General features: G+C 43.0%; 1 protein-coding gene across 3 annotated transcripts in view; it reads right to left on the bottom strand.

Annotated features, from left to right (window-relative positions):
* ric8b (RIC8 guanine nucleotide exchange factor B) overlaps positions 1-21,752 on the bottom strand; it is a 133,002-nt gene that overhangs the window by 89,347 nt on the left and 21,903 nt on the right. For all 3 annotated transcript variants that reach the window (XM_073059811.1, XM_073059810.1, XM_073059809.1), the window contains one exon: positions 9,348-9,959. In XM_073059811.1, coding sequence (XP_072915912.1) covers positions 9,348-9,959 — 612 coding nt within the window. The remainder of the gene's footprint in view (positions 1-9,347; positions 9,960-21,752) is intronic.

Genomic DNA, 21,752 nt, shown 5'->3' with positions numbered 1-21,752 from the left:
GTCTTGATAGAGGTATTTAAAATTATGAGGGGGATAGATAGAGTTGACGTGGATAGGCTTTTTCCATTGAGAGAAGGGGAGATTCAAACAAGAGGACATGAGTTGAGAGTTAGGGGGCAAAAGTTTAAGGGTAACACGAGGGGGAATTTCTTTACTCAGAGAGTGGTAGCTGTGTGGAACGAGCTTCCAGTAGAAGTGGTAGAGGCAGGTTCGGTATTGTCACTTAAAGTAAAATTGGATAGATATATGGACAGGAAAGGAATGGAGGGTTATGGGATGAGTGCAGGTCAGTGGGACTAGGTGAGAGTAAACGTTCGGCATGGATTAGAAGGGCAGAGATGGCCTGTTTCTGTGCTGTAATTGTTAAAAAAGGGCAGGTAATGTAGGACCTCTAGAAAAAGAGTTAATTACAGCAAACAAAGAAATGGCAGTTATGTTAAATTAATTTTCTGTATCAGTCTTCGCTGTCCCAGCTTTGGTAATATGCTTAAGATATCAGAAGGGTTAATTCCAATTAAGATGGTAAAACTTACAAACATCCAAATCAGAAGGGACAAGATCTAGAGAAACTCAGGTTAAAGATGGACAGGTCACCAAGCACAGATCACAAAAAGTTAGCAGGCAGGGTCCACAAGTCATGAAGGTGGGAAACAGCATTTTGGTCTTTATTGTAAAAGGGGTTGGAGTTTAATAACAGGGAAGTTTTACAGCAACTGTACAGGCCACACCTGGTGTTACATATCCCATGGGTATCTTGTGACCATGGTCTTATGGCCATGATGTAATTGAGTATCCGGTAAGCATGATATAACGGTCTTGTGATGGTTGGGTGATGTATTTTCCCACCAGAGTGAGGTCATGTGATGTAATTTTCCCGCCAGTGCGAGGTTATGTGATGGCCTGTTCCAACAGGTATAAAATGGGGAAAGCCTGCTGTGATGCAGGAGCTTTTGTTGGGGCATTGTTTAAGTCGTCCGTTACTGCGTTACGCTGCGTATTTGGTTTCTTGACGCAGTTTTGTTTTAAAGTGGAGTTTTAATCTCTACTGTACGGTACATTATCGTTGTGCTGGCAGTTTTAAAAATCACTGCCAGTTATGTTTGATGCATCTTTGATTTAATTTTAAAGTCTAAGTATTGGAGAGTGAAGATTTATCTAAGTATGGAAACCCAAAGGATCGAGTAAAGTTGGTGTCATCGGCGGTTTAATACAGGATCAACCTTATTGGATCTTTGTTCAGGAAATAGTAACCTGCATCCGAGATAGCCCCTTCCTTGTGAGAGCAGAAAGGTACAGTGTTATTCACCATGAAAAAGGTCAATTCCTTTAAGCTGTCTTAATTTCTTTCATCGTGAATCCTTCGGGCAAGGCATATTTCGGCTGGGATCAGCAGTAATGTCACGTTGTCGAGGAATTCGTTACTTCAGGAAAGTTTCTCCTAATTGACGGTATAAATCGTGTGGACTTTCTCATTTATCACTTTAAGAACTGTGTTCTCATCTATTGCTTTAAGAACTGTTAACTTCCGGTTACGTTCATCGTTTGTTTACTTTTCATTTCTATTGAGCAGAGTTTAATAAATGTTCATTTGTTTATTTAAAAAAAACCTGTCTCAGTTCTATATTCATTGTTGCCGTATCGTAACACTGGAATACAGTGCACAGTTTTGGTCCACAGAGGAAGATGAATTTCTGAAATCCTCTGCCCATGATGATGGCAGAAGCTCTGTTCACTACAGATATATGAAGTGGATATATGATCAAGGAACAGAGAGGTATTTTGAAGAGGAGTTCAGAGCAGATCAAACTCTGTGGTGGGGCAGGCTTCAGGGGCCTGATGGCCTACTCCTGCTCTTAACTCCTTTTGTTCTTGAGGTAACCAACCAGCAGAAAAAAAATTAATGGGTTGCTAGTGAACTTCAGGGAAACTAATCTGCCATCCTTACCTGGCCTAGTCAATGCACTTGGCACATAAATATGAAGGGAATGGAGGGATATGGATTCAGATTTATCACAGGTACATCAAAACACACAGTAAAATGCATCATTTTCATTAACAACCAACACACCCAAGATGTTCTGGGGGCAGCCCACAAGTGTCACCACACATTCCGGAGCTGACACAGCACGCACACCATGTTCAGCAGAACACCATCACAACAGCTTGATAATCCATAGGAAGATATTTAGTATAAATTAGCATCAAGATCAGCACAACATCATGGGCCAAATGGCCTGTCTGATGCTCTATTGTTATATGTTTTAACATGTGACATCAGAATCACAGGAAAGTGTTGACTTTTAAATGATGACTGAAATAATCCAGCAGGTTACTCTTTACAGAGCAACGAACACCGGCCAAAGAGCAAACAGTTAATCAGAAAATCAATGGAACTACAGCTGTTAGAAATCTAAACTACAAACACAGAATGCTGGAAGTATCAGCAGGTCAGGCCTCATTGGTGGTAAGAGAAACAGAGTTAACAGTGCAGACTGAAGAACCTTCCATGGAACTGTGGATATAAAAAGCTCATTAAGCTGCAGGGAGAGTTGGGGAAAGGTGATTATCTCTGACGGTAAAACCAGGGTAACCATGGGAATATGCTGTAAGGCGACCTGGCCAACCAGTGAAGGGGAGCAGTCAGAGATCGAGAATATAGACAAAAGAATGTAGGAGTAGCAAAATGCAGAGCAGGAGAATGTGTCCAGCAGGTCAGGCTGGGCACATCATCCACTCTCAGAGAGGAAAAGTACTGAAAAAATGGAGAGGAAAACAAACAAGCTGCACTGATATCAAATATGGGCACTAACACGGAGACAGAAATCAAGTCAAAGTCAAAGTTGAGTTTATTGTCAAATGTACAAATACAGTCGGCCCTCCTTATCCGCGAGGGATTGGTTCTGGGACCCCTCGCGGATACCAAAGTCCCCTAGTCAACCTGTCTCAATGTAGTGGACATTAGGACCCAGCAGCGGAGCTCTGAATCCATAGTGTTTCTGTTCACGAAAATAATTAGATCACGATTGAAAATAAAGTGGAAATAATAAAGCGATTGGAAAGAGGTAAAATGCCATCGGTCATTGGAAAAGCGTTAGGCTATGTCGGTCAACGATCGGAACAATTTTAACGGATAAAGACAGAAAGGCCCTGCCCCGATGAAAGCTACAATTAGTACTAAGCAACGCAGTGGTTTAATTATTGGGTTTTGGGTTTTTGATCCTCCACATCTACCCAGCACAGTGGAGAGTGCACTCGGGAGCGGTCTGTCACTGGATCAACCTCCAGAACTTCCGTCCCCGAGCCCGGCGCTGAAACATACGTTCTTAAGCGTTTTATGTGCATAGAAAAGTAAACTATATACTAAGACAAACGTTTGACTAACTGACGCTAAATAATACCGGATGTACCTGTTCCGACTTACTTAGTAAGAGAACTTCCAATTTTTTTCAATCCCGATCCAAGATAACCCACGCACATCCTCCCGTATACTTTAAATCATTTCTAGATTATTTATAATACCTAATACAATGTAAATGCTATGTAAAATAGTTGTTATACTGCATTGTTTAGGGAATAATGACAAGGAAAAAAAGTCTGTACGTGCTCGAACAACAAGTGCTGGAAGAGCACTTCTGAGTTTTCTCGATTCGCAGTTGGTTGAATTTGTGGAGTTGGAACTCTCAGATAAAGACAGCCGACTATATACAAGATTCAAGATTAGTTAATGCCATTTCCAGCATGCAAGTGTAAAAGAGAATAAATAATTGTTACTCTGAATCTGATGCAGCATCATAAATATACATATATCAGATAGCTTATATACATAGATTGATTTATGTCCATAAAGTGACTCTAGGCTGATGGGAAATAATAAAAGTAATGGTGGAGTTAGTGGGTGGAAGTGTTGATCAGCCTTACTTGATCAAACTTACTTACAGCAGCATTGCAGGCACATAGCATCATACAAATAGCGTTCAGAAGAAAAACAAAATTTAAACATAAATTATACACAATTTTACATGAAAGAATGAATTTAAAACAAAAAAAATCTATTGTAGTGCAAAGTGCAGATAATGTTGCTAAACTGTATTGATTAGGGTTGTGCCGGTTGGTTTAAGAACTACATAGACATAGAGTCATCAATCATTACAGCACAGAAAAAGGCTATTCAACCCATCTAGTCAGTGCCAAACTATTAATCTGCCCAGTCCCATCAACTTTTACCTGGACCATAGCCCACCATACCCCTCCCATTCATGTACCTAAATTTCTCTTAAATGCTGAAATTAAACCCACATCCACCACTTCTACTGGCAGCTCGTTCACCACTATCAGCACCCTCTGAGTGAAGAAATTCCACCCAATGTTACCTTTAAACATTTAACCTTTCATCCTTAACCCAAGACCTCTAATTCTCATTTCACCCAACCTCAGTGGAAAAAGCCTGCTTGCATTTACCCTATCTATACCACTCATAATTTTGTATACCTCTGTCAAATCGCCCCTCATTATTCTACACTCTAGGGAATAAAGTCCTAACCTATTTAACCTTTCCCTATAACTCAGGTACTCAAGTTCTGGCAAAAGCTTTGTAAATGGTTGAAGGCACTTAGCTGTTCCTGAACCTGGTGGTTCAGGACTTCAGGCTTTTTGGTACCTTGTGTCTCATGACTGTAATGAGAAGATGGCATGACCTAAAAAATGGGACCTTCGATGATAGACTTTGCCTTCTTGAGGCATCACAACCTGCAGATACTACCAATAGTGGTGGGGAGAATGTGCTTGTGATGTACTGGGCAAAGACCACTACTCACTGCAGCTTCTCATGTATCTGTGTGTTTGAATTGCTAAATTAGACCAGAATGCAATGAGTCTGGATACTTCTATTAGAGTACATCTATAAATGTTTGTTACAGTATTCTGTGACAAGCTGAACCTCCTTCACATCTCTGCATAGCATTTCATATACAATCACTGAAATAAATGTATTCATCATATACTCAAGTTTTCTCCAAATATAAGCCCAGAAGTTTCAACTTTTGCCAAAAACAAGGACTGCTGAAATACTGAGGCTTTATAAGGCATTGGACAGACCACACTTGGAATATTGAGAGCAGTGTTGAGTCACTTACCTGAGAAAATGTGTTGACATTAGAAAAAATCCAGAGAAGGTTCACGAGAATGATCCCGGAATGAAAGAGTTAGTGTACGAGGAGTGTTTGATGGCTCTGAGCTACACTTGCTGGTGTTTAGAAGAATGAGGGGGAATCTCAATGAAACCTACTGAATATTGAAAGGCCTAGATAGAGTGGATGTGGAGAAGATGTTTTCTACGGTGGGCGAGTTTAAAACCAGAGGGACAGCCTCAGAATAGAGGGATATCCATTTAGAACAGAGCTGATCAGGAATTTCTTTAGCCAGAGTTGAACCTGAGGTGAACCTGTGGAATTCATTGCCACAGATGCCTGTGGAGGACATGTCATTGGGTGTATCTAAAGTGGAGGTCGATTGGTTCTTGATTAGTCAGGGCGTCAAAGGTTACAGGGAGAAGGCAAGAGAGATGATAAATCAGCCCTGATGGAATGGTAGAGCAGATTCAATGGGCTGAATGGCCTAATTCTGCTCCTATGTCTGATGGTCTCTGCATCCACCAAAATCATTTGAAGTTAACCAGCTTACATGACACCTTTGACACAGGCTGAGTATCCCAAGAAAGTAAAAACATTGATATAATTTCTTATGATGTACAATGGCCTACCAAGGCACATCTTTAGCTAGTAGATGGGAAATGGAGAACCTGGGTCAACAGACAGCACTGAAGTGGGACACTGGAGCTGTGAAGCAGCAGGTGGATGATTCTTGCTTCCTGCTACTGTACCAACTTTGGATTCAGTATATCACTGTCCCTGTCAGATTTACATTTTTGTAAGTTGTCAAAAGCCATATCAATAGAGAGTGGAATTTAATCCAGCAAAGTTGAGATAATGCACTTGGGGAAAGAAATAAAGGGAAATGAATAAACAAATTATGCAAAACACTGAAAAAGGGGTCAGAGTGCAGTTCCTGTACTCTGATGATAATAAGGCTAATAGAGCACTGCCTTTATTGGCCAAGGCAAGGAATTTATGATCAGAAAAATGACAAATAGGCCACATAAAACATTAAAGGCACACGAGTGAATCTACAGATGCTGGAAATAAATAAAAACACAAAATGCTGGCAGAACTCAGCAGGCCAGACAGCATCTATGGGAGAAGGTAGTGACAACGTTTCGAGCCGAAACCCTTCTTATCCCCTCTCCACCATCCCATGTTACTTCACTCCTGATGAAGGGTTTCAGCCTGAAATGTCGTCACTACCTCCTCCCATAGATGCTGTCTGGCCTGCTGAGTTCTGCCAGCATTTTGTGTTTTCACATAAAACATTAGTTATGTCCATGCTCTGGTCACAAGAGGGAGTGTCGAGGAATTTTACAGTGATATTGCCAGGGGTGGAGAATTTTGACTACGAGGAGACATTGCTATAATGTGGTTGCTTTTTTTGCATTAGGAACTTGAGAGATGATTTAATCAAAATGTGCAAAATTATGAGTGGCTTGGACAGAGTGAATAGGAAGTATCCATTTCTCTTAAAAGAGAAATTAATAACTAGAGAGTATAAAATTAGTAACAGATGGGAGCTGTCCACCAGTACGGCTGATCAACACGTCCACCCACGAAGCCACTCTCAATGCCCCCAACCACCTATCCACCGACGTCTACTACAAACCTACTAACTCCCACAGCTACCTAGACTATTCCTCCTCCCACCCTGTCTCCTGCAAAAATGCTATCCCTTTCTCTCAATTCCTCCGCCACATCTGCTCTCAGGATGAGGCCTTTCATTCTAGGACAAAGGAGATGTCTTCCTTTTTTAAAGAAAGGGGCTTCCCTTCGTCCACTATCAACTCTGCCCTCCATCGCATCTCCCGTATTTCACGCATCTCTGCCCTCACCCCATCCCCCCGCCAGCCCACCAGAGATAAGAGTCCCCCTGGTCCTCACCTATCACCCTACCAGCCTACAGATCCAACGCATAATCCTCCATAACTTCTGCCACCTCCTACGTGATCCCACCACCAACCACATCTTCCCCTCCCCCCCCACTCTCGGCTTTCCGCAGGGATCGCTCCCTACGCGACTCCCTTGTCCATTCATCCCCCCCATCCCTCCCCATGGACCTCCCTCCGGGCACTCATCCCTGCAAACGGAAGAAGTGCTACACCTGCCCCCACACTTCTTCCCTCACCACCATCCCAGGCCCCAGACAGTCCTTTCAGGTGAGGCACCACTTCACCTGCGAGTCAGCTGGGGTGATATACTGTATCCGGTGCTCCCTATGTGGTCATTTATACACTGGGGAGACCCGCCGCAGACTGGGAGACCATTTCGCCGAACACCGGCGCTCGGTCCTCCAGCAGTGGCAGGATCTCCCTGTGGCCACACACTTCAATTCCACAGACCGCTCCCACTCCAACATGTCTGTCCATGGCCTCCTCTACCGTCAAGATGAGGCCACATGCAGGTCAATGGAGCAATACCTTATCTCCCGCCTAGGTAGCCTCCTTCCTGCCGGCATGAACATCCAACTCACTGACCTCCGTTGATACCCCTGCCCCCCACCCTTACCCCCATCCCTATTATCTTAGTCTGGTTCTCTTTCTCTCTCTTTTTCCCCCCTCACGATAATCTCTCCCCCCAGCCCTACCTTTCTTTCTCTTTTATTTCCCATAATTCTCCACCTTCCCCCTAGCCCAGTTCCCTTCAGCCTATCACTTCCCAGCTCTCTACTTCATCCCTCCCCCCACTTCTTATCCCGCCTCGACCATCCCATGTTACTTCACTCCTGATGAAGAGTTTCGGCCCGAAATGTCATTATTACCTCCTCCCATAGATGCTGTCTGGCCTGCTGAGTTCTGCCAGCATTTTGTGTTTTTTATTACTTTATCATTTCCTGTCAGTCACCTTATGTACAAACACTGCCATGCCTAGCATCACTTTAAGAACATACAATCAAATCTATGCATATAAGCTATCCTATATATTTATATTTATTGTGATTTGTTATTTTTATTGTATTCTTTATCTTAAAGTTTTTTTCCATGCTGCAATGGGTCTGGAGTAACAACTATTACATTTTCCTTTACATTTGTGTAATGGAAATGACATTAAACAATCCTGAATCTTGAATCATTGTAACAGGCATCCTAAACTCAGAGCCTGAAAGGATGGTGAAACCAGAAATTTAATTAACTAAAATAGTAACTGGATGATGCTTAATGTGTACAATCACACATGGCCAGTAGGAACTCTTCAGCAGATTTACTCTGGACTGATGTTAGAAACAATGACCTCCTCAGTTATTAAGTTCTATGAATCCAATACCTTATTACTGTTCCAGATTTCTAAAGACCTACCTAGCTCACATATCACTTCACCATGTCCACAGGGCACTGACTGAAATTTGGCCCATCATCACATGCCACCTTAAAACTATTCTCACCTAAGAAAGATCCCACGCCTATTCCTGAATGAGGATGCCCAGGTCACTACACAGTCAGCGAGCCTTCAATAAAGCAGTATCTCTGATGGAGTCATAGCGTCATGAAACACTATGGCACAGAAATAAGTCTTCAGCCCATCTAGTTCAGGCCGAACTATTAATCTGCCTAATCTCATCGACCTGCAATGGGGCCACAGCCCTTCATAACCATCTCATCCACATACCTATCCAAATTTCTCTTATATGTTACAATCAAACGTGCATCCACCACTTGTGCTGGCAACTCATTCCACACTCTCACAACCCTCTAAGTGAAGAAGTTACCCCTCATGTTCCCCTTAACCATTTCATCTTTCACCCTTAACCTATGGGTCTAGTTCTAGTCTTATCCAACCCATCTTTTTCAGTGGAAAAAGCCTTCTTGCATTTACTTTGTCTAAACCCCTCATAATTTTGTATATCTCTATCAAATCTTCCCTCATTCTCCTACACTTTAGTGACTAAAGTCCTAACCTGTTCAATTTGCCTCTATAACTCAGGTCCTCGAGTCCTGGCAACATCTTTGTAAAAGTTTTCTGTACTCTTTCAATCATATTAACATCTTTCCAAATCAACACCATCTCAGATCTACAAGCTCCCTCTCTGTCATATGTTTAAGCCAATCACAGTTCTTCCTGGATGTTGTACAAAGGATAAAATTGAAAATGAACCATGATATCAGTTGGATTGATGAGTGGACAATGCACCCCTCTCTCTGGACCAAATGTCCACACACTTCAGAAACTCAAATAAAAAACAAAACTTACTTCATCAGTTTGCTGCTGGCTGCAGTCATATGTGACGTTAAAGAGAACCTTGAGAGACTCGATGGCAAAATCGACCTGTTCTTCAGACAAGGAAGTATTCCTATGATTTGTGGCCACCACATACTTATCCGTCCATTTGATATCTAGTGTGTTCTCCAGGACATCTGTAAGCAAAAGCAGGCCCTGCAATTCCTTCTTCAGCTGAGTTCTGATGTCTATCCGTAAGGCGGACAACAGGAAAAGGAGGCGCAAGTCAAAGAACTTAATCTCGTGTGATAGGTTCTTGTCTCTGTGCATCTTCAGGCGCTCACAGACACCTATAACAATCTTAAAGTCCACACTAAGTTGCTGTGCTGCCTCACTGTTAAACACAAGGTTGCACAGACATTTTAATGCCTCAACTTTTACACCAAAGTGAGAGGTTTCTTGTGGGGATTTTTGTGTATACTCCAACCCAGCCAGCCTCATCAGAAGCAGCATTCCTGGCCTGGTGGTCAAAGGAGCCAAAATCTTCTTGTCTCTGGACAGAATACGGATAGTTTCCAGACAGGTGGCTTGACAGGACAACGCCAGGTCTTTCTGCAATACTTTCAGTACTTCATCGCATAGCTTCTGCCAATTATAGAAAAACAAATAATTAATAAGAGATTTTATTAAAAAAACAGATCTTACAGAATAGCAGATAAATAAGGAAAACTTAAACGCTGCATTTGAGAGCACTAATGAGATCACAACTATCAGACAGTGAAGCAGCAAGGAAACTAATGGCATTTCAAAACAGGAGTTAAAAATATAGTGCATCAACTCCAGTTAGAGCACACAAACACAGATCAGTTGTTCCTAAACAGAAATAGTAACTCAACTTCTTATTTGAACATAATAACATCAATTTGAAATGTTTCATCAATTATGCATTTTGTACCATAAATATGAGAACATTGTTTCCGCTAGTAATGGAAATCAATCAGCCAGCTCCATCATGGACACTGGCCTTTCCAGCACTGAGGACACTGGAAATCAATCAGCCAGCTCCTTCATGGACACTGGACACAGGCTTTCCCAGCATCGAGGACATTGGAAATCAATCAGCCAGCTCCATCATGGACACTGGCCTTTCCAGCACTGGGGACACTGGAAATCAATCAGCCAGCTCCTTCATGGACACTGGACACAGGCTTTCCCAGCATCGAGGACATTGGAAATCAATCAGCCAGTTCCATCATGGACACTGGCCTTTCCAGCACTGGGGACACTGGAAATCAATCAGCCAGCTTCTTCATGGACACTGGACACAGGCTTTCCCAGCATCGAGGACACTGGAAATCAATCAGCCAGCTTCTTCATGGACACTGGACACAGGCTTTCCCAGCATCGAGGACACTGGAAATCAATCAGCCAGCTTCTTCATGGACACTGGCATTCCCAGCATTGAGAATATCTTCAAAAGACGATTCCTCAAAAAGATGGCATCCATCATGAAAGACTCCCATCACCCAGGACACGTCCTCTTTTCATTGTTACCATTGAGAAGTGGGTACAGGACCCTGAATTCACACACTCAGCATTTCAGCAACAGATTTCTCTATATTTCTATATATTGCTATATTTCTGAATACACAGTGAACCCATGAACACTGCATCACAATTTTTCCCCTCACTTTTTGCACTACTTATTTAAAGCAATTCTTTATTTATGTACATTGTAACTTATAGCATTTTTATTATTATATATTGCAATGTGCTACTGCCACAAAACACCAAATTTCATGACATATGCCAGTGATAGTATTCTGTGAATAGGAAATAAACAGATATGAGAACTGTACGGACATAAAGGGTCATGATCTTGATGAATGGTAGAGCCAAATGGCCTACTTCAGCTTTTATTTCTTATTTGATGTGTTGAAGGGTTTGTTTAATACTACTATGAATCTACCAACACTCACAGTTGCTTCCAAAAAGACGCCAATTCCATTCTCCTCATTCCTCCATCTCATGTCCCATGCATTCCCATGGAGTCATTTTTCACACCAGCTGTTCTCAGGTACCCTCTGTTTACCACAACTAGGTATGCACCTCTGTCACAGTTGGCAGGGCACTCATTTCCCCCAGTCTGTTTTCAACCTTCCCTTGTCTACAAACACACCAGGCGTCACTGGTGAAACCAGCAAAAACCGCTGATGCTGGACGTAAAAGTACTGATGGAGAGGAAACGGTTAACATTTCAGATCAACGAAATATTCAGCTCTGATGGCAAATCATACACCTGAAATGGTAGCTGTTTCCCTCTTTGTAGATGCTGCTTGCCCCTCAAGTCTCTCTAGCACTTTCTATTGATACTACCAGTTGCTGTTGACCCCACTCACTCAACATAACATCCTCTGTCATTTATAGCACCTCCAGCAAGATGCCACCAACAAGCAATGTCTTTAAGGAGTACATTCTCACCATGACCACGTGTGTTTCTTCCAGGTACTTCGGTTTCCTCCCACATTTCAAACATGTATGGGTTAGGCTCAGTAAGTTGTGGGCATGCTATTTTGGTGCCAAAAGCATGGCGACCCTTGCAAGCTGCCCCCTGGGGCTGTGTTGGTTTCTGATAAAAATGACATATTTTTCTGTATGTTTTACTGTTTCGATATACATATGACAAATAAAGCTCATCCTCTTAAACACAGTTCTTCACTCCTCTTCTGCCTTCAAACCCTCAACCATCAGGTTCTTGAACCAAAGGGGATAACTTCACTCACCCCAACACTGAACTGCTTCCACAACCTATGGACTCACTTTCAAGGACTCTTCACCTCACTTTCTTGATATTTATTGCTTATTTATTATTACTATTTTGTTTGGGTTTTTTTCCCTTTTTTATATTTGCATACTCTGTTGTCTTTTGCACATTGGTTGGTTGACCAACTCTGGCGTGTGCAGTTTTTCATTGATTCTATTGTGTTTCTTTGTATTTACTGTGATTGCCCACAAGAAAATTAATCTCAGGGTTGTATATGGTGACATATATTGGTGTATATTTAGTATTTCAATAATATTATAAATATATTGTTTGCTTTGTTGTTTAAATAATTTATTACGGGTTATATGCAAAAGTACAAACATGGTATAGGTCTTTATGCCAGCATGTCATATGTGCGTGTCTTGCTTGAATTACAAACAAAACAAAGGTATACGAGTTATAAGACCATATATCTATAGGAGCAGAAGCAGGCTGTTTGGCCCATCGAGTAATCTCTGTATTTTTCTTGCAATTCATTTTATGTTTTGGAGTTACAAAATATAACAGTGGCAATAAGGAAGTTTTGCAGGAACCCGAGATGACTACCTACTTACTGAAGCACAGTAAAAAAAAAGCAGCGCAGCACACACTTCTTCACAAGGGGACAGAGACATTGAGTTAAAAAAGGGCAGAAAACAGCCTAAATTCATGAGTTCAGAAACAGTGATTATCAGGTGATAATAATTAAAATTTTTAAAAAGTAGTGCAGCACGTGCTTCTTCGCAAGGGAATGGAGATGTTGAGTTAGGAAAAGGGCAGAAAACAAGTCTAAATTCATGAGATCAGAAACAGAATTGGGTGATAATAATTATAAATTTAAAAATGCAGAAATAGTTGGCTACATCAGAAAGATAGACATGTTCGATTGCACAAGATATAACTGAAAGATTGTTTAGTTTGTGGAATCTTACAAGAAGGCATTCAAAAACAGCTCCTAAATGAAGCATAGCTTACATTTAAAATAGCAGTTGAAATTGCTGTATCAACGGAAATAGCAGAAACAGACGCAATTGAGTTGCAGTCTGTAATGGAAGTGCACGGGAACAAAATTTCAATCTTTAAACGGAAACTGGCCAGGCCTAACAAAATGTATTACCATTCTGGCAAGGGCTCAGACCAGACCAATGCAGACCTAAAGGCAAAAGTTGCAGAAAATGCAATAAAGTAGGACACATACAAAGAGTATGTGTATGAGAGTATGAGAGCAGACAAAAATAAATGGACTGCATTGCAAAGAGATAAAGATAAAAATTCATGCTGCATTTTCAACAGACAGCAGACAAACAATATGGCTTACACCAGAAGTAAACGATAACTCAGTTAAAATGGAATTGGACACTGGCTTGGCTGTTTCAGTCATTCCACAAAATGAGTATGAATGGCATTTCAAGATACTGAACTGAAGCCTGCAGATATCCAATTAAGAACTTATACAGGAGAAAAGATAACTCATGTGAGATGATATTTGTAATAGTGAAATACCACAACCACCAAGCCATATTGGGTTTGTATGTGGTAAAAACAGGAGGGCCAGCATTGTGGGGCTGTGATTGGCTGAGACAACAACAACATGATTTGTGATTCATCCACCATTTGACCATAAGACATAGGAACAGAATTCGGCCATTTGGCCCATCAAGTATGCACCACTATTCCATTATGGTCAATTTATTATTCCTCTCAACCCTATTCTCCAGCCTTCTCCCCATAATCTTTCACACCCTTACTAATCAAGAGACAATCAACCTCCACTTTAAATATACCGAATGACTTGGGCTCCACAGCTGTCTGTGACAATGAATTCCAAAGATACACTGCTCTCTAGCTAAAGAAATTTCTCCTCATCTCTGTTCTAAATGGCCGTCCCTCTATTCTGAGGCTGTGTCCTCTGGTCCTAGACTCACCCATTACTGGCAGTATCATCTCAACATCAACTCTATTTAGGCTTTTCAGCATTTAATAGGTTTCAGTAAGATCAGAATCAGGTTTAATATCACTGGCACAGCAGTACTTCACGAGGACTCAGAATGAATATTGGGAATGCAGTGTTACGTGTTTCACCGAGACATGGTTACCCAATCTGTTTTACTGTGAAGAGGCTTTCAACGATACAAGCATTTAGTTAATCTACAGCACAGTAAGAGGTGGCCTTGTTGTGCTGTGAAAAACAGATGGAGTAATCCCAGTCGCATTTCTGTGAAAGAATGAATCTGCAGTCCGGACATCAAACTGCTTGCTGTGAGCTTGCATCCGTTTTATCTACCGTAAGTTCAGCCACGCCATATTGCTTGTTGTCTGTATTCCACACACCCAACTCAGACTGGAGCTGATATTCTTCAATACCAGCTTCTCAAAACACTTTATCACTGTGGATGTAAGTGCCATTGGGCAATAGTCAATAATACAGGTTACCATGCTCTTCTTGGGCACCAGTACGATTGAAGCCTGCTTGATGCAAGTGGGTACCACACACTGCCAGAGCGAGACGCTGAAGGTATCCGTGAATACACCAGCTAGTTGGTCAGCATAGTTCCTCAATACTCGGCCAGATACTCCGTCCAGACCGGATGCTTTCTTTGGGTTCACTCTCAGCCACACGTCATCTTTAGACACTAAGACCAAAAGATCATCAGGAAACATGATGATGTGAGATGGGCTTCTCTGTTCTGATGATTAAAGCAAGCATAGAAGGCATTGAGCTCATCTGGAAGCAAAGTTCTGCTGTCCCCTATGTCACAAGATTTAACTTTGTAGGCGGTTATGGCATTCAAACCTTGCCGCAGCTGTACATTGATTCCAGTCCAGTCTGGAATCTCCACTTGGCCTAAAGATGGCCTTCCAGAGATCATACCTGCACTTCTTGTAGCATTCTTCATCTCCAGACTTGAATGCCTCTGATCTGGCTCTCTGGTTCCGGATTTCATTGTTCACCCAGGGCTTCAGATTGGGGAAAACCCTGAACTATGTTGTGGGGACACACTCAACCACAGCTGTTTAATAAAGTCTGTAATGACCCTGGTGTATTCATTCAGGTCCTCAGACATGTTCTTGAACATGGCCCAGTGCACTGACTCAAGGAAATCCTGTAACTGTTCCTGTGCCTGCCGTTGTCCTGATCTCTGGAGCCTTGCTCTTTAGGCTCTGTCTGTATGCAGGTAGTAGGAGTACAGCCAAATGATCTGACTTATCAAAATGCAGTCTTGGGAAGGAACGATAGGTGTTCTTTATCGTAGTGTAGCAGTGGTCTAGTGTGTTGGGATCTCTGATACAACAGGTTACGTGCTGGTGATAATTGGGCAGTGTTTTCTTCAGGCAGGCCTGATTGAAGTCACCAACTATAATTTGAAAAGCTTAGGGATAGGCTGTTTCTCGTTCACAGGCAGCATCATGCAATGTTGTGAATGCTTGCTTATAATCTGCCACTGGTGGTATGTAGACTGTGGACAGGATCACGGATGAGAACTCCCAAGCAAATAGAATGGTCAACTTTTAATCGTTAGTTGTTCTAAGTCAGGAGAACAAGAAGTCAACATAACCCAAATATCCATGCACCAATGATAATTACCTGAAAAGTCCATGCTGCCACTTTTATCCTTACCAGAGTTCACAGTTTAATCCATTTTGAAAATTGCAAAACCTTGCAGTCGTATCACTGCATTCAGTGTATCTGCATTTAACTAAGTTTCAGTGCAACAATTGAGATCGGCTTCTGATTCAGCAGCCTTGCCCTGAGATCTGTGGTGATTTTAATTCATTTCTGAAAGTAGAGCAATACTCTCTGCCCAGGATTCCTGCAAACCTTTCTGGAGGAAAACACTTCAGCAAAGTGGACTTAGCTAAGGCCTATTTATAGATTGAAATGGAAAAGTCCAAAGTGTTTCTCACCATATACACTCACGAAGGGCTTTATGGGTATAACAGGCTTATTTTTGGAGTAGTATCTACACCTGTATTCTGGCAGAAAGCTGTGAACCAGGTGCTGCACGGCTGCCCAGGCACTCAGTGTAACCTGAATGACATCATTCTTACTGGTAAGAATGAAAAGGAACATCTCCAAAATCATAAAACAATGTTAAAAAGATTAGAAGATTATGGACTCAGAGCATGACACAAGAAGTGTGAATCCTTTAAACCAAGCATCACTTACTGTGATGCAACGAGGGGGGAGAATTTGTTGGACCTTGTTTATACAAACATCCCTGACGTGTGGAGCCCTGCCCCCACCTCAGTTACTCAGACCAAATCTCTGTTATGCTAATCCCAGCATATTGACAGCTCGCCAGACACTCTAGACCAGTTCTGAAGCAGGTGAAAACCTGGCCAGCAGGAGCCATCTCTGCTCTTCAAGACTGCTTTGAGCACACAGACTGGCGTAGTTTCAGAAAAGCTGCAACCGATGGCGACTCCACCAGCTTAGAGGAGTACACGGCATCAGTGACTAGCTATATCAGCAAGTGCATCGATGACGTCAGTGCGTCGAAGACCATCACTACACGCTCTAACCAGAAGCCATGGATGACCACAGAGGTGGGTGCGCTACTGAAGACCCGTGACTCTGCCTTCAGAGCAGGCGACAAGGCAGCCCTAACAACAGCGAGGGCCAAACTGTCCCAAGCCATCAGAGAGACAAAGCGTGCACACTCCCAGCGAATCCACAGCCACTTCAAGGACAGCGGCGACAAGCGGCACATGTGGAAGGGCATTCAGGACATCACTAATTACAGGACAACATCACCTGCCTATGCTGGTGATGCCTCCCTCCCAGATGCATTGAACAACTTCTACGCTTGTTTCGAGGCGGAAAATGACATGGTGGCGAGGAAGACCACTCCTCCTCCCAATGACCGGGTGCTGTGCCTTACTGTGGCCAATGTAAGGAAAACTCTATGCTGGGTCAATCCACAGCAGACTGCTGGACCAGACAATATTCCTGGCAGAATGCTCAGAGGATGTGCAAACCAGCTGGCAGATATTCTCATTGACTTCTTCAACAACTCCGAGCAGCGCCGTCGTTCCAACGTGCTTCAAGGCCACCACCATCGTCCCTGTGCCGAAGAAGTCTTCAGTGTCCTGCCTCAATGAGTACTATCCCGTTGCACTCACATCCATCGTCATGAAGTGTTTTGAGAGGCTCGTCATGAGGCACATCAAGACCCTGCTGCCTCCCTCTCTGGACCCCCTGCAGTTCGCGTATCGTCCCAACCACTGAACAGACGACACCATCGCCACCACCCTCCACCTGGCCCTCACCCACCTGGACATAAAAGACACATACATTCGAATGCTGTTCATAGACTTCAGTTCAGCATTCAGCACAATCATTCCTCAGCACCTGATTGGGAAGCTGAAACTGCTGGGCCTGAACATCTCCCTCTGCAACTGGATCCTAGATTTCCTGACTGGGAGACCTCAGTCAGTCGGGATTGGGAGCAGCATCTTCAACACCATCACACTGAGCACAGGGGCCCCCCAGTGCTGTGTGCTCAGTCCACTGCTGTTCACTCTGCTGACCCACGACTGTGCAGCAATAAACAGCTCGAATCACATCATCAAGTTTGCCGATGACACGACTGTGGCGGATCTCATCAGCAAGAACGACGAGTCAGCACACAGAGAGGAGGTGCAGCGGCTAACAGACTGGTGCAGAAACCAACAACCTGTCTCTGAACGTGAGCAAAACAAAAGAGATCATTGTTGACTTCAGCAGAGCATGCAGCGACCACTCTCCGCTGAATAATGACGGCTCCTCCATTGAGATCGTTAACAGCACCAAATTTCTTGGTGTTCACCTTGCGGAGAATCTCACCTGGTCCCTCAACACCAGCTCCATAGCCAAGAAAGCCCAGCAGTGTCTCTACTTTCTGTGAAGGCTGAGAAAAGTCCATCTCCCACCCCCCATCCTTATCACATTCTACAGAGGACGTATAGAGAGCATCCTGAACAGCTACATCACTGCCCGGTTCGGGAATTGCACCGTCTCGGATCACAAGACCCTGCAGCATATAGCGAGGTCAGCTGAGAAGATCATTGGGGTCTCTCTTCCTGCTACTACAGACATTTACACCACATGCTGCACCCAAAAAGCTAGCAGCATTGTGAAGGACCCTACGCACCCCTCACACAAACTCTTCTCCCTCCTGCCATCTGGCAAAAGGTACCGAAGCATTCAGGCTCTCACAATCAGACTGTGCGACAGTTTCTTCCCCCAAGCCATCAGACTTCTCAATACTCGGGGTCTAGCTTGACATTGTAATGTGTCCTCTACTGTGCCTATTGTCTTGTTTATTAATTATTGTACTGCCCTGCACTGTTTTGTGCACTTTATGTAGCCCTGTGCAGGTCTGTAGTCTAGTGCAGTTTTTATGTTGTTTTATGTAGTCTAGTATAGCCTTGTGCTGTCTCACATAGTCTAGTGTAGTTTTGTGTTGTTTCATGTGGCACCAGGGTCCTGAAGGAACGTTGTTTCGTTTTTACTGTGTACTGTACCAGCAGCTTATGGTTGAAATGACAATAAAAGCAACTTGAGCTTGAACTGTTGTCACATATTGATGCATAAGAATTACACAAGTGTGCTGAGGAAATTCAAGCCATGGTGGATGCCCCAAAGCCAAAGGATGTGTCACAGTTGTGGTCCTTTTTTGGATTTGTCAATGACTATAACAAGTTCCTGCCAAACCTGGCTACTGTGCTCCACCTCTTGAACCTATTACTACAGATCAAGAAGAAATGGTGATAAACAAAGCAGTGTGAGGTGGTTTTCAAAAAGGTAAAGGAATTGGTGACGTCAGACACTGTACTCACACATTGTGATCCACATAGCCTAGTGAAGCTTGCCATGCACTGTTTGGGATGTCAACACATCCAGAAGAAAAGTCCTTTGATGTACTTGATAGTAATTTAAATCTACTTTACATCCCTGCACAGCACCTTTGTGTCCTTTGGAATCACCTCCAACAAATGCCCCATCTCAAAGCAGCAATCCACGACTTCTTCCACTTGAACACAAACTTTCCTTTCATTCATTTTGCACCTTCTCCCTTGATGAAGTACAAGCGCTGCAGAACAAACACAACATGTCCTTCCATCCTTTCTCAGAAACTTTGCGGAGGAAAGCATTCCAACACTTGAAGAAGATGAGGCAGTTGTACACATTAAAAATGGGAAATAAACAATGTTTCAGCCCAAGATAATTCAAAAGTCCTGATGAAGAGTTTCAGTCTGAAACATCAACTGTTAATTCCCCTCCATAGATGCTACCTGACCTGGAAACATAGAAAACCTACAGCACAATACAGGCCCTTTGGTCCATGATGCTCTGCCAAACGTGTACTTACTTTAGAAATCACCCAGGGTTACCCATAGCCCCCCATTTTTCTAAGCTCCATGTACCTATCCAGGAGTCTCTTAAAAGACCCTATCGTATCTGCCTCCACCACTGTTGCCAGCAGCCCATTCCATGCACTCAATACTCTCTGCATAAAAAACTTACCCCTGACATCTCCTCTGTACCTGCTTCCAAGTACCTTAAAACTGTGCCCTCTTGTGTTAGCCATTTCAGCCCTGGGAAAAAGCCTCTGACTCTTCACACGATCAATGCCTCTCATCATCTTATACACCTCCATCAAGTCACCTCTCATCCTCTGACGCCCCAAGGAGAAAAGGCTGAGTTCACTCAATCCATTCTCATAAGGCATGTTCCCCAATCCAGGCAACATCATTGTAAATCTCCTCTGCACCCTTTCTATAGTTTCCACATCCTTCTTGTAGTGAGGTGACCAGAACTGAGCACAGTATTCCAAGTGCAGTCTGAGCAGGGTCCTATATAGCTGTAAAATTACCTCTCGGTTCTTGAACTCAATCCCACAGTTGATGAAGGCCAATGCTATGCCTTCTTAACCACAGCAGTTTTGAGTGTCCTATGGTCTTGGACCACAAGATCCCTCTGGTCCTCCACACTGCCAAGATCCTCCAGCACTTTGTATGTTACTCTGGATTTCCAGCATCTGCAGAATCTCGTGTTTAAAAATGCACAGTAGAGATGGCAGCAGAGCTAGGTGGTGAAGGATTTGTGACCATCTTCCCTGGCACACACAGACATGTGAATGCAAAATCCAGAGACCTCTTTACTGCGTGTCATTATACATTTGGACTAATAACAAGGATATGGCCTCCAGTGGTGTCAACAGAAGTCACAGAGACTGATCCCTGGCAGCCACTAATGGAAACTCCAGTAGAAGATGGGTTAAAGACAATTTCACAATGATTGTGTAGGCATTGAAAAGAATCCCATCACCATCTACACAGAGCCAACTCTGATACAACAGGTACACTGCTGTTCTGTCACTTTTGTGAGCAGATTTTACCAAGCATCCAGTACACTGATAAAGATCACTCCTGACCACTCCTTTCTTAGGAGAGTCTCTGAGGAACCACTGTAATATCATAAGCCATTACAGCAGCAGAATGAGGACATTTGGTCACGTGAGGACAGGACTGGGGGCAGTAGACTCAGAACGGGGTACCAATGCAGACAGGCCAAAGCAAAAAGAAACCTGCACGATCAGTCAATCAAATTAAAGCAAATGATACACCACCAACTGACAAAGCAAAACACCTGAGCACAGGCTCCAGCAATAGGTAGATGGATTCTACTTGTTGTAGTATGAATGCCTATTGTGCTTTTAATCACCCTGGAATTCCTTTCTTAAATCCTCCTACCTCTCTCTACTCTAGTAACATCTCTTTATGAGGCTTGCAATAATGTACTCATGTTGGATTCTGACGTTTTTGATCCAAGGTTCTTTCCGAAGTCAAGAAAATGGCACAAAATTTGTTGTTTCACTATTGTTTTAGGTGCTAATAGAACAAAGCATATTGAAAATTAAAAAGGACAACAGAATCAATGGAGTAGAAAGCTCAAGAAGAGATCATACAGTATGGCCAAGTGAAATAGGAATTGATATGAAAGCAGAGGGGAGTAACAAATTAAAAGTATTATATATGAATGCACGAAGTATAAAGAATAAAGTAGATGAGATTGAGGCTCAGTTGGAAATTGGCAAGTACGATGTTGTGGGAATAACAGAGACATGGCTTCAAGTGGACAGGGCCTGGGAAATGAATATTCAAGGCTATACGTCTTATCAAAAGGACAGACTGACTGGCAGAGGGGGTGGGGTGGCTCTGTTGGTGAGGAATGATATTCAGTCCCTTGCAAGGGGGGGACAAAGAAACAGGGGATGTAGAATCAGTATGGATAGAACTGCAAAATTCTAAGGGTAGAAAGTCCCTAATGGGAGTTATCTACAGGCCCCCAAACAGCAGTCTGGATGTAGGGTGTAAGTTGAATGAAGAGTTAAAATTGGCATGTCGCAAAGGTAATGATACAGTTGTCATGGGGGATTTCAACATGCAGGTAGACTGGGAGAATCAGAATGGTACTGGACCCCAAGAAAGGGAGTTTGTGGAGTGCCTCCGAGATGGATTCTTAGAACAGCTTGTACAGGAGCCTACCAGGGAGAAGGCAATTCTAGATTTAGTGTTGTGCAATGAACCGGATTTGATCGTGACCTCGAGGTAAAGGAACCATTAGGAGGTAGTGACCATAATATGAT

This window comes from Hemitrygon akajei, chromosome 10, assembly GCF_048418815.1.
Source record: "Hemitrygon akajei chromosome 10, sHemAka1.3, whole genome shotgun sequence".
Taxonomy (NCBI): Eukaryota; Metazoa; Chordata; class Chondrichthyes; order Myliobatiformes; family Dasyatidae; genus Hemitrygon; species Hemitrygon akajei.
Note: the sequence above shows the minus strand (reverse complement) of the source record. Positions and strands in the feature narration are given on the sequence as shown.